The following is a 13,088-nucleotide window of genomic DNA, read 5'->3' on the forward strand; positions in this document are numbered from 1 at the left end:
CAGGAAGAATTCCATCTTGAAGATAAGATTGCATTTTAACACCCAGGAAGTTCAAGAGGCAAGATTCTTTAGCAAGTAGACCTTGGGCCCACCTTGGGGGCTGGGCAGGTGGCCTTTTGATATGCTCCCAGACCAAGGCCCCAGTGTCCCAGAGAGAAATCAGGGCAGGAAATTCCTTATGTTAATTTTTAATATTCAGAGGCCACTTAACAAGTCCACACCCCTAAACTCTTTTTCACGTTCTCAAAAAATCCTCAACTGCCTATAAAACCCCTAGACAATGCACCACCACAGACTCTCTTATCCCCTCCTGGCGTGAGCCGGGAGCTGTCCTTTCACTTTCTCTCTAAATAAAAACCTGCACCTTGCTCTCCTACCTTGACTGTGAAGCTCATTCTTCGGCTCCGCAAACAAGAACCCCGGCATCACTGGCGTGGACACCTTACATACACAGGACATCACTACGAACTCCAAAGTGACCACAGATCAAGACCCATGATCGGTACACAAAGAATGAAGGGAAAGGAATCCAGGAAAAAAAAAAGCAGGGGGTGGTAGAGAAGGGTTTGACAAGAAACAGTTCCAATTTTAAGACATTTAAATGTGTCCTCACTTCACAATCCGTCCATGACCCCACACACAGTGTCCACTAACCAGGGTTTTCTCTGCTCCATCATGATGGCATCCTTCAGACTGGCTGGAGGTCCCTCCCGCACAGGGACTCCTACCCCTGGGATGCTATGAGCACCCCACGAGAGGATCACAATATACTATTGCAGGACGACCAGAGAGGAAAGTGAGAGTTAAGCTCCAGCCTGGCTTTACTTGGTTTTTTTTCTTCTCAAGCTCTGCTTCCAGTCTTCTCAAACAGTAACCTACTGGGACTGGGGCTAAAAGACTTTTAAGGATTAGGAAGACAGCAATAATAAAAAGACAAGGTAAACCAAGACTACACGCATAAAATAAGACATTTATTATGCTAAGAACAAATTTTTATTTTTCATATTCCCAAAACACCAAAATAGTACATGGCATAGTCATTTAGCACACAAACTGACAGATGCAGTAACTTCAGAAATGGTTAAGCTTTACTTTGGGATTCCTTAAAAAATGACACTCTGAAGTCTCCTTTATCAAAGTTATCAACAACAAAAGGGGTTACCTCAGAAAAATCTTAGTGTAAGAGATACCTCAATTCCTAGAACTGGAAACTTTCTATAAGAGAAATAGCTGATTTGCCTCTCAAGTAGTCTCAAGTTCCTATTTATTTCAGGCAACACTGCTAGGTTTTCTAGTTTGAGAAAGGATTATTATAAAGGTAAGTTTAACATTGCAACTTTCACCATAGGGCCTCCATTTAAATTGCATTTCAAGTGGAAGGGATGTGAGAAATCAAATTTTGCTGCAGACCAAAATTATTCTACAAATTGCAAAAATGGTAACAGCTTACATCACCTCAGCAAAGTATGGAGCAAAAAGAGGTGGGTTCACTCTCACAAATATTCACTTCTGTTAGATGATCAGAGACAGTTTTAAAAAAGCCAGTATCTGAGACAGTAGCCTTCGAGAATGAGTGCTGAAAATTAAGAACTTTATGTTAAATCTTTATGTTCTGATATTCATGTAGGATATAGTAATGTTCTCCTCAAAGTGGTTTCCCAATCCTGAACATCTTTCAAGCACAATTTAAAGCAACATCAAAAATCCCTTTCTGCATCAACCAGCTTTCCATGAGTTTCAATTCCTCTTACTTTAAGTGTGTCTAGTCATACAAACGAACACAGGATCTTCACGGCTGTGCTGCTCCCATCCAGACTTAATGCAAAAGAAATTGTTCTAAGACAACTTTTAAAATTAATCTATTTTTATTGTTCTGCTTGTACCTTACTTAACTATGGCATAATGGAGCTGCTACTTCAAAAGCTTGTGGAGCCAGTAACCCTGGTGTTATCTGCAGGTCATTTGAGGTACTTTTTACCCTTGAAAGCATTTTCTTATATTCTACTATTTGCTCTGGAAACATGGGCTTTGAATGGCCCAGGAAAACACATCTTGTCTCATCATTTGGGAGTACTTCAGGATGTGCATGCAGCAGTACAGACGGGTCGGAACACAGGCAAGACAGTTTCAACTCAGAGCCTAGCCCCTTAAGAAAAACACTTGGTGCTTGCTCCTCAGAAATCCCAATTTCTGAGCGTTTCTGCCAGCGTGGCAGTCCTGACCCCGGAGGCTCTCCTTTGCAGTACTGTCCTCTGTGGCTGTCAGCAGCCCTGCACCCTCCTCCCAGCCAGTCCCTCGCTGGGGCTTTCCCAACACCACGGGACACCCCAGCAAAATGCTCTTCTGCAGAAGCAAAGAAAAGATCCACAGTCTTGCTCTGAGCTGCCACGGAAGCTGAATTTCTTAATGATTCTTTTAAATATGGATGTATTTTGTCACCATTGTGAAACACGAGGTTGGCCTCATTCAGATCATTTTTCATTTCCAATGATAACTCCTTGCTTTGTGAATTTCCATTTGTATCACCTGCAGGCTTGTGCACCCAGGAAGGCACATCCACCGGGCAGGGGTTCACCTCTCTTGTTTTTTTGAGTCTGTGTGACAGCTCAGCCACCACTCCCTTGGCTTTTGCCAGGCGGGTATCAAGAGCCACACCTCCAGACCTCATGCTGGGTGCTCCCTGGTGCGGAGAGCCTGAGGATATGCCTTGGTCAGTAGCGGAAGGCCTTCAATGGATCTCAATGTGAACCTGGAAAAAAACGATCAAATTAAAGTGTTGTGATGAAGATACAGTCTTAAGAGTCTGCACACACCAGATAGTTCCTAATAAATATGAAGATCTCTAACAGTCTCTGGTACCAAGGATTCCTACATTTTGATAAAAAACAAGATGACAACTTTCCAACTGGGGACCACAAGAAAAACAGTACTTTATTAATGCAGTGTTTCCTAAAAGTAGTTAAAAATAAGGAAAGCATGCATTCTTAGGCTTTGTACTTATACAGCAACATAATTATTTGCATAGGTTCAATAAAAATCTCTTCTTCCTTTAATCAGGACACAACTGGATGACATGATTTTGCAACCACAGCCTCAACTAAAGTGTTCTATTTGGGAATGATTCATAGTGTCTCAGGCATGACAAGCCACTTTTAAGGAATCAAGGTCAACTTTACTCATGTACCTGATGTCTACAAAGCACCCCAAGGAAAACTAGCTTGGATGGGCCTTGGCAGTCAAGATCCCAGCCTTAAGGAATTAAGGAAGATCCGTCACTGGCAGGTCAGGAACCTCAGCAAACTGTGGAGCCTCGAGAAGAGAATTCACCTGAATTTCTAAGTACTGCTAGTAAAAATACAGTGGAGAAGTTTCTTGGGCTTAGTTCCCCACTCTCAGACCAACAAATAATGGACAGAATTCTATCTGTGGCTTCAGCTGTTGTCCGAGAGCAACACTCGAGGTGGCCCATCTTTTCTGGGGGTGGGGGTGACAGGTGAGGGAGTAGGGAGGAAGTTCAGGAAATGATTGCCAGTACTGTACTGTATTTTTCCCAAATCAGACTATCTTGAACTTTAAAGTAGATTCCTTCCCTCATTGCTCAGTCTTGGTGCATGAGGTTGCACCAGCAAACCTAATTTTTGTGACCAAGAATAATCTTTGACATTGTTATGCTCCAAATGGGGAACATATGAGGAAAAACTGAAAGGCTTGAAATGGACAAAAAATAAAATAGAAGATGTGCTGCCTAGTATATCCTTTGGGTTATCTATTTTTATAGGACCCTATACCTTTATCTTTGAGCTGCTTTACAACTCTGTAAGCTGTAGAAAATTTAATAGGAAGGTAAACAATTAATTTTGTCCATTTTGTCTGGAGGAATGCAATGGATTATTGCCCTGTAGATACTGATGAGTTTCACATCTACTTGTAAATTCATTTTAGCATTCCTGATTACATGTATATGTGTATGTGTTGTCTAAATTATCCTTTAAACTGAGCAAAACATCTTACTTGTTCCCTCATTAATTGACGAGGTCTGGGGTGGAAGTGAAGCAGTTCAGAATGGGCACACAGAGCTTGACTGTAGGAAATCAGCAAGCAACTGGATTAACAAAGTCTCACACAGCTCAAGAGATGTGTCAGAGCTGAGGACCTAGATTCTGCAGTCACTGGCTTTGGGAAGGCAGATAAAACGAGGGCCCTGGTATAACAAGTCAAGAGAGAGGACAGAAAGATAAGGTACAGAAGACCAGGATCGCAAGATTAGAGACCAGACAGATGAGGGGCTCATGAGGAAGACTCAAAAGCTCCTCTAGAAACTTAGCGTCTTAGATGCCAACTGCCCTGAAAATGTCAAAAAGAGGGCAGTTAGATGTGTTTCTGGTACAAACCTTGTTAGCTAGCTACAAGGAACCTTAATTTAGTTAGCTACAGGTACACTCTGGGAAACTACACACAATTTTCTAGCCTAGCAGTCATTAAATAGGGCAACCGCACCTCAAGGAGCAAGGGAGAAAATATCAGAGCGTCTTTGCCTGGTTCATTTTTATCTTGTCCCCCTGTTAACTTTTTCTGTTTTATAATATATACTATATTTCGGTAAAGCAAAATGTATAGTTTATAAATGTGTGTGTGGATCTGTGGGCCATGCCCAAAACTTTACTGATACAAGTGTGATCATTACTTTATAAAACAACTGATAAAAATATATTTGAATAGTATAAAGCAGTATACAAAGGTAAGGTGCACATTTTTATAATTGAGATATAAATGACATAATTTTAGTTTCAAGTGCACAATACAGTGAGTCAGTATTTGTATAAATTGCCAAATGATCACAACAGATTCAATATCCATCATCAAATGCAGTTACAATTTTTTTTTCTTGTGAGGACAACTTTCAAGAGGTGCAATTATTGTAACTGTGGATCCTGGCTACAGTTCAAAAGAAATGCTTCCAAAGGTCACCAAGTCACATCTAATTAACTTCTTTTGATAGTTCTCTTTAACTTTCCAAAGCATATTATTTCAAACTTACATTCCTTTTACTGATTTGAAATACATACTAGGAACGAACATTTTCCTGAAACGGAAACTTTCCCAAATATATTTTTAATGCATATTAAAATAAGTTTTTAAAAAATTATTAAGAAAAACAGGTCATGTAATGGGCCAACTCTCAGTTAGGAAAATTAGTTTCTAACCACTTTTACAATGTCCTTGGTACAGGGACTAAGTAGTGCTCTGAGAGATGAACTATTTTCAAAATTGTTAAAATATTTTAAATAAGGTATCATTAATGTAATTGTATATTTAATGATAAGTAAACAAGCAGTTAATAATGATACATTGTTTACTGAAGTGCTTCAGTAATAAGCTATGTATCTAATTCTTGTAACAAAAATACTTTCCGTAGGTCAGTGGAAACATTTCAGCCCCGGCCCCTCAACTAGCTGACTCTTCTGACACTAGACTGTCACACACATACATCGCTTACATATAGAGAGCCAGAAATAATTTTCAAATAATTTCTAAACATGTAGCCATTTGGGAACTCTTTTTTGTAGTTTATTCTCACTATACTACATATATACTGGTAACTCAAATTGTCCTGAGGTGTGTACAGCTCTATCGCTAACTGTCCTTGGCCCCAGCTATCTCATCACCTCCTACCTCCCACCGGCCTCCCACCTTTGTCAAGTCTGCAAAGTAACAAGCAGCATAAACTACGGCGAACAGACTCACGCACCAAGACTGAGCAATGAGGGAAGGAATCTACTTTGAAGTTCAAGATAGTCTGATTTGGGAAAAATACAGTACAGTACTGGCAGTCATTTCCTGAACTTCCTCCCTACTCCCTCACCTGTCACCCCCACCCCCACAAAAGATGACAAAGACTGAAAATGGAACTAGAGAGGCCAGAGGGGGTGTGTGTGCAGGGAAAAGTGATGGGTTATGTCCAGATCCACGCAGACAAGAGAAACCACCTTCCACACAAATCCTGCCAGCTGGAGGCAGTTGAACTGCTGCGTGACAATGGGCCTGACCCAATTAGACAGCTGCGTCCTCTGGGACTGCAGTCACCTCACCTTCCCTAACCTGAGCTATTAATGGCCTCAGGGACTGGACTGACTGGATGCCACAGCTCTGTAAACTAAAAATATCCTGGCCTCTGTTGTTCTGAAAGTCAGCTGGCAGGCTATTCCCCAAGGGGCCGGGGAGCCAACAGAGCTAAAGGAGCAGGGGCTGCTCAGCCGGGTCAGAGCAGGCTCCTGGCTTGGGCTGGCTCACACACACTCCAAGGCCAACCTGGCCTCACCTGCTTTTAGGTGTGCACATCAGTACGCCTACCATCACTGTGCTCAGGACTACATGAACAGACTGCAGAGGTGGATGAAACAAATTCCTTCAACCCTCTTGCAACATAGTCCACTTGGCCATCTCTACACTGAGCTGAATCATAACCACAGGAAACCTACCGACAGTACTGAGTTCCTGTTACTCATCAGGCAGAATGTCCAATCATATCTGCTCTTAAAAAGCCAGTCACACACCTCTCACTAGCCACTGCCCTGCCTCCTTTCGATCACCTGGACACCAAAGTGTGCTCACACGTCCAATGGTCAGTCTGCAGCCTCAGGGGTCTGAGGCTCTCCTCTCCCTCAGGACGCGGTGCAGACTCAATGTGCACCTTCTCTGACCAGCACGGCTTCCAGTAAACAGCAGCTATCATCACCACCACCATCGTACCATCGTCACCACTGTTTTAGGAAATAAATGACAAAATGCTGAGGGGTTCTGTAAAGCAGAGGACAGAGAAGTGACTGCTGGATGGCAACACAGAAGTGGCCTAAACATGGCCCAGCACACTTCCGCAGAGGGTGGAGACCAACACCCAGGCTGCAGTGGCTAAGAGGGAGTGGGGAGCCCCCTCTGTTGCCAGAGGAAGCATACAGAGCAGTGGAGGACAACTTGGCCTTAACTTTAAAAATTATTTACAAATGCAAATAATCTTTCCTTTGAGATTCTACTCTTAACAATATTTTACTACAGATTCAATCAGCAAGGGTTTGCAGAGCCGCCACCCTAAGCCAGGCACTGTTCTAGGAGCTGGTGTCAGGACGGTTTGTCAAGCAGACAAATAGGGCTGTCTTCTTAGAGCCTACTTTCTAGTGAGCATACATACAAGGACAAAAATGTCCTATGCACCAGGTTTTTCACTGCAACACTGTTTGGAGAGAAGTCAGTGTGGATCCATATCACATACCATACATCAGGATAAACTCCAAATGCATCATTATTTAAAAGTTAAAAAATGAAGTGACAGTACCAGAATAAAATACAGGTGAATTCCTTATGTCTTTAGAGTTGGGAGGCCTTTCTAACCCAAAAACCAAAAGATTGTTAAATTTGACTATATAAAAATAAACTTCAGTATGGCAAAACACACCATAAGCAAAGTCAAAACATGGTAACAAATTAGAAAAAAGAAATGCCAACTCTTATCTAACAGATACAAAGTTCCAAGAAGACCCAAAAAAACCAACAGAAAAATAGGCAAAAAGCATAGTTAGTTCACAAAAAAGAAATGCAAGGGAGCCTTTCCCTCACACACCAGGTCCTTTAAGGAAGGCCTGTTGGTTCAAACCCCAGAATACACCCACAACTCATCCCCCTTCCACCTCCTCTCTGGTGAACCAGCAGCATTTCTCTCCTGCATCCCCAAAAGTCTCCCTGCCTCCATCCTTAACTTCTGGAGTGCGGTAAGAGTCACCCTTTGGAAATGGTTAAATACAGGGCTGCGGCCAAGATCTGGCAATTCTATTCCCAGGAATACATCCAAGAGAAATGAAAAATCTGCACAAAACCTACATATGATTGTTCATAGTAGCAACACTCCTCTAATAGCCAAAAAGTGAAAACAGTCCAAAGACCCAACTGATGGATATAAAAGACAAGAGGATAGTAAGGAAACACCACAAATTGCAGGAGACTAAGGAGACGTGCAACTAAATGAAATGAAGGGTCCTGGAACAGAAAAAGGTCATTAGTGGGAAAAATGGGTCAACTCCAAACATTACTGACGTTCACTTCTTAGCTTTGATAACTGTACTAAGGTTATGTAAGATGTCACATCCCTTCTTCAACATCAGTGGAAGCTCGGTGAAGGGTCTACAAGGAGCTCATTCTCTGCACTATTTTTGCAACTCTTCTCTAAGTCAAATTATTTCAAAGTAAAAACAAAACAAAAAAAGTGATCCACAGGCTGGGACTTATTTAAAAATATTCCAGTAGGAATTTACCCTAAGAATACAGCAGCCCAGTTTGAAAACGACAGATGCACCCCTATGTTTATCACAGCACTATTTACAATAGCCAAGAAATGGAAGCAACCTAAGTGTCCATCACTAGATGAATGGATAAAGAAGATGTGGTACATATACACAATGGAATATTATTGAGCCATAAGAAAACAAATCCTACCATTTGCAACAACATGGATGGAGCTAAAGGGATTATGTCAGTGAAATAAGCCAGGCGGAGAAAGACAAGTACCAAATGATTTCACTCATATGTGGAGTATAAGAACAAAGAAAAAACTGAAGGAGCAAAACAGCAGCAGACTTACAGAACCCAAGAATGGACTAACAGTTACCAAAGGGAAAGGGACTGGGGAGGATGGGTGGGAAGGGAGGGCTGGGTGAGTGGGGGTGGAGAAAGGGGGCATTATGATTAGCATATATAGTGTGGGGTGGGGCACGGGGAGGGCTGTGCAACACAGAGAAGACAAGTAGTGACTCTACAGCATCTTACTACACTGATGGACAGTGACTGTAATGGGGTTTGTGTGGGGGACTTGGTGAAGAGGGGAGCCTAGTAAACATAATGTTCCTCATGTAATTGTAGATTAATAATACCAAAAAAAAAAAAATACTCCAGTGTGGGATGGGGAGATGGAGACAGGGCAGAGTTGGGGGGGAATTATAAAACAAGATTCACAAAGGGTTGATCTTTACTGAAAATGGCTGATGAATCAACCATGGGGTTCATGACACTATTTTTGTATGTATTTGAATATTCCCATAATAAAGATTTTTAAAAATTTTGCCTTAAAAAGGTAAATCAGATTAGGTCATATTTCAGTGAAATGTCCCTATTTCATGCAGAGTACAAGCCAAAGTCTTTACAAAGGTACAAGCCATCATCCCGGGTTCCCTTGCCCCAGTTTGTTACTATGATCAATTAAGAATTAAGACTAAGCACTTAGAAACTACCATGTAACTTAATATTGCCACAACATTCAAGAGCATAATCACTTTTCTAATAATCACTTTTTTCAAATTGTGGTAAAATATACATAGAATTTATCATGTAAACCATTTTTAAGTGGACAGTTAGGAGCATTAAGCACATATTGCTGTGCAACCATCCATCTCCAGAACACTTCCATCTTCCCAAATTGATACTCTGTCCACATTAAACAACTCCCCAGTCCTCCCTTCCACCAACCCCTGGCAACCACCATTTGACTTCCTCTAAACATTTTATAGGTAACTCATGTAAGTCTTCTTCTGTGTCTGCCTTATTTCACTTAGCATAATGTCCTTAAGGTTCATCCAAGTGACATTAGGTATTAAAACTTTATTCCTTTTGCATCTATTTCCTCATTTAATCATCTTTCATATTAAAAGGGACAGTAAGCTGTTGCCTCACACAGATAATATTTCTTCTCTTTACCAGAGGCCAGAATAATTAAGTCCTCAAAGCAGGTAAGTTGGTGATTTTCCACAAACGAACAGAAACTCCAGCCTGCAGAGGTGTTTAAAGGCAATGTAAGTAATCACAATAAAGATGAGACACCCTTACTCCCACCCTCCTCCCCAGCACAGCTCCTTTCAGAAAGGGCTACTCCTGCACTTGATCAAACCCAAAATCAGATCTAAAATCTTCACTCAGTTCTTAGGACAGCCCTCCCCCTCCCCCAAGGCACCTGGTGACCACTTGTCTGTGCTCTCTCACTCCCACTCATGCCTGAAAGAAAATAGCCTGCACTCTACTAGCAACTCCCAGGATTCTCTAAAGCTGTGCTGCCCCTGGACCATTAGTGACACCAAGTCCACCAAGCCATCCATTATGGGTGTTTGGAACTGATGCATCTAGCTCTCCTGACAGCCCATACCACACTTATTACAGGGCCAATTTTCCCCCTCCAAATGCATTTACACTCAATCATTACTGTGCAGATTCCTTGCTATGAAATTTGTAGCTGAATAACCTTCCAAAGATTATATGGTATATAGTACAGGTGAGTGACTATGGTAGCTTAGACTATGGGGTGCTCATAAATTGGTAAATGGACATATAAGAAAGGTGATTTTTTTTTAATGGTACAAAACATGGATTTTCAGCAACCTTATGTACTAGGTTTTCCCTTAGTTGTGATTTTATAAATGACAGTAGTGTTTTAATGTAACTCTAAAGATATTCCAAAATTGGAGTTAAGGGTCAAATATAGCCTACAGACACTTTTTTGGGGACACACAGTTTTTTTTTTAAACTTGAGTTAATTTGATAACTGAAAATTAGCAGGACTTCCAACCAGAAATCACTAGATTTGGCAAATGACAGGTGGCTTAGTGGCAACTGCTATAGCGCAGGCTTTCTGGTTTACCCCAATCCTCACACCCAGCACCCCTTATTCAATCATACTACCTGCTGAAAAGATTTGAGTTTTCTGCTCTTCTAGACCACTACCTTACGGGTGCCACAAACTCTTGCTCACATTAAGGTATCTCAACTTGAACCCTGAAATAAGCAGGTTCATCTTACCTCCCCTGAACACAATTTTGATCAACAGTTAAAGTTTTACGTGGCCTGCCATCACCAGTGACAGACACCTGAAACCTGAAGGTCCAGACACAGGGACAGTTCCATCCTCACACAACCAACCCAGAGGGAAAAGGAGGACGACACTCACGTGGTCTCAACGCTGTCTGGTCCTGCAGCTCAGACTTCCTCATTTTGCACAGCAGGGAACAACATTTAAAAAGTGTTACTGTCCTACTGTAAGCTCTCTCATCACAGGGCCCAAGCCCTGCACCCAGCAGGCCCTGGAAGATCAATAAATGGAATCCAACAGGAGCCCAGCATGTGACTATCTATGACACCCTTGTAGAGGAATAACTCAATCTGAGAACTTTCCATGCCTCTAGAAAAAGTCACCTGTAATTCAAGGGACGTAGAAATGTCAGTCATTTACAGCAAAGATGTTCTCCAGGGTGCTGGACGTGTCTGTGTCTACTCTTCCGCACCTGAACTGTTGCGAGCCTCTGAGGCCTTTTGCTTCTCTACTTCTGCCACCTCGTTTTCCCTCATCTCTGCCTCACCCCCCTTATCACTCCAGACAGGATAAAATATAGCTATCAAAACATTAATACGAATTAATCCATTTTAAGCTTCAGGGATTTTTTTTTTTTAAGCTTCGTAGCGTTTGGCAACTGTAAGTCAGCCACAAACCCATCCTCGCAAACCCAACAATTTGATTTTCCGGCCAGTGCCAGCATCCACCCGCCCCTCCGCACACCCCACGCCCCAGCTGCGGGCCCGTGGCCAGGGCAAGCAACTCCACTGCGCCCCCGTTTGCAGAAGGAGAACAATAATCTCAGAGGGTTTTTCCCCCGTGGAGTGCACGGTGCCCGGCATACACTCAGCATCCAGCTTGGCCGCAACGGTGGGCATCTTCACGGTCCCGGGCGACGCGGGCCCGGCGGCGGGGGGCCTCCGGCGCTCGGCGGAGGGTGGGAAGACGGGGCCGCACGGGCGCGGCTCACCCACCTGCAGACGGACGTTGAGCATCATGGAAGCCACGATGTAGAGGTAGGGGAAGTTGATGCGCAGCCGCCAGGCCAGGTCGAAGAAGATGAGGAGCGTGCGGGTCAGCCCCTTACAGAAGACCCCATAGGAGCGGGCGGCGGCCGAGCGCGAGAGGCGGACAGCCAGGCCCGAAAGAGCCGCCGCCATATAGACCGGCGCCCGCCGCCCGCCCGCCGCCCGCCCGCCGCCCGCCCGCTGCGCACCGACCGGCCGCAGACCCGGGCCTCCCGGCGCTCCGAAGCCCGCCCGCCCTCTCCACGCCTCGTCGCCCCCGGGCCTCCGCTCGGGCTGCTGGCCCGCGCTCGGCGGGCAGAGGGAGCGAGGGAAGCGGCGGCAAGGCAAGCGGGCGGACGCGGGAGGAGAGGAGGCACTTCACGCTGAGAGAAGCGGCTCTATAGAGCCGCCGCCCGTTCCCAGCCTGGCGGGGCGACCTGACGTCACAAATCCAGCGCCGCGCCTGCGCGCTCCGGCCCCGCCCCTGTCACCTTCGCAGGTGAGCCGCGCATGCGTACTTGGGTTCGCGGGGAGAGGGCGGCTGACGCCTTGTCTCCGTCTGCCCTCTAGTGGAAAGCAGGGAAATAAAAACAAAGGGAGGTGATGAAGAGTGAAGGGTCTCACAATAAAGTGAATATTCTTAATGCTGCTGAACTGTACACTTAAAAATTAAGAGAATAGTAAATTTTATGTTATATAGGTCTTACCATAATTATATAAAACAACGAGATTTCCTGGCACCAAAAAGACTATTCCTCCCATGTAGACTGCTTGTGGTCTCCAGACAATCTTGTTCAGGGTTAACTTACATAAATTTTAATCTTTTAATAATTGTGATACTAACTGAAGCCTCTGATGTGAAGAGTAAAAGTATTTAAACTCCCAAAAATTAATAGTGTTTCAAGTTTTACGGGGTTTACTGACAGTTTTTACATTCCCACTTAGATGTGTAGGTTCCTAGTGAAGATTCACATGGTGTGAAGGTAAATACCTTATTTCTACTTTAAGGCGAAGTATTTTGTGTCACTACTTCTGCCCACCAATGAGAAAGTTTGAATATTTGGGTGGGAAAACAGTTTCACTGATAAAATGAAAAAGCAAAAGCAAGTAGTGTGAAAATGGATTTAAGTGTGAAAATACTTTACCCTAAAATGAATGGCAATAATAATAATTTTTAAAAGTCATTTAAAAATTATCTACCTTGAAATGAATTCTCATTC

The 13,088-nt window shown here is 43.4% G+C and overlaps 1 protein-coding gene across 1 annotated transcript; it reads right to left on the bottom strand.

Moving 5' to 3' along the window:
* Positions 1-950: 950 nt before the first annotated feature.
* Positions 951-12,243, bottom strand: SMIM10L3 (small integral membrane protein 10 like 3). The gene is made up of 2 exons (XM_073215091.1): positions 11,836-12,243; positions 951-2,749 (listed from the first exon to the last, which is right to left on the bottom strand). Exons 1-2 carry the CDS (start codon positions 12,019-12,021, stop codon positions 2,729-2,731), a joined length of 207 nt encoding a protein of 68 aa, XP_073071192.1. The 5' UTR covers positions 12,022-12,243; the 3' UTR covers positions 951-2,728.
* Between the last annotated feature and the right edge of the window lie 845 nt (positions 12,244-13,088).

The sequence above is a fragment of the Manis javanica genome, chromosome 10, assembly GCF_040802235.1.
Source record: "Manis javanica isolate MJ-LG chromosome 10, MJ_LKY, whole genome shotgun sequence".
Lineage (NCBI taxonomy): Eukaryota > Metazoa > Chordata > Mammalia > Pholidota > Manidae > Manis > Manis javanica.

Bases quoted from the DNA above. Each gene is read 5' to 3' on its own strand.
- SMIM10L3 (XM_073215091.1), bottom strand. From the start codon at position 12,021: ATGGCGGCGGCTCTTTCGGGCCTGGCTGTCCGCCTCTCGCGCTCGGCC. The intron at 2,750-11,835 runs GTGGGTGAGCCG...GTTTTTTTCCAG, and splicing joins TGCTCAACGTCCGTCTGCAG to GTTCACATTGAGATCCATTG.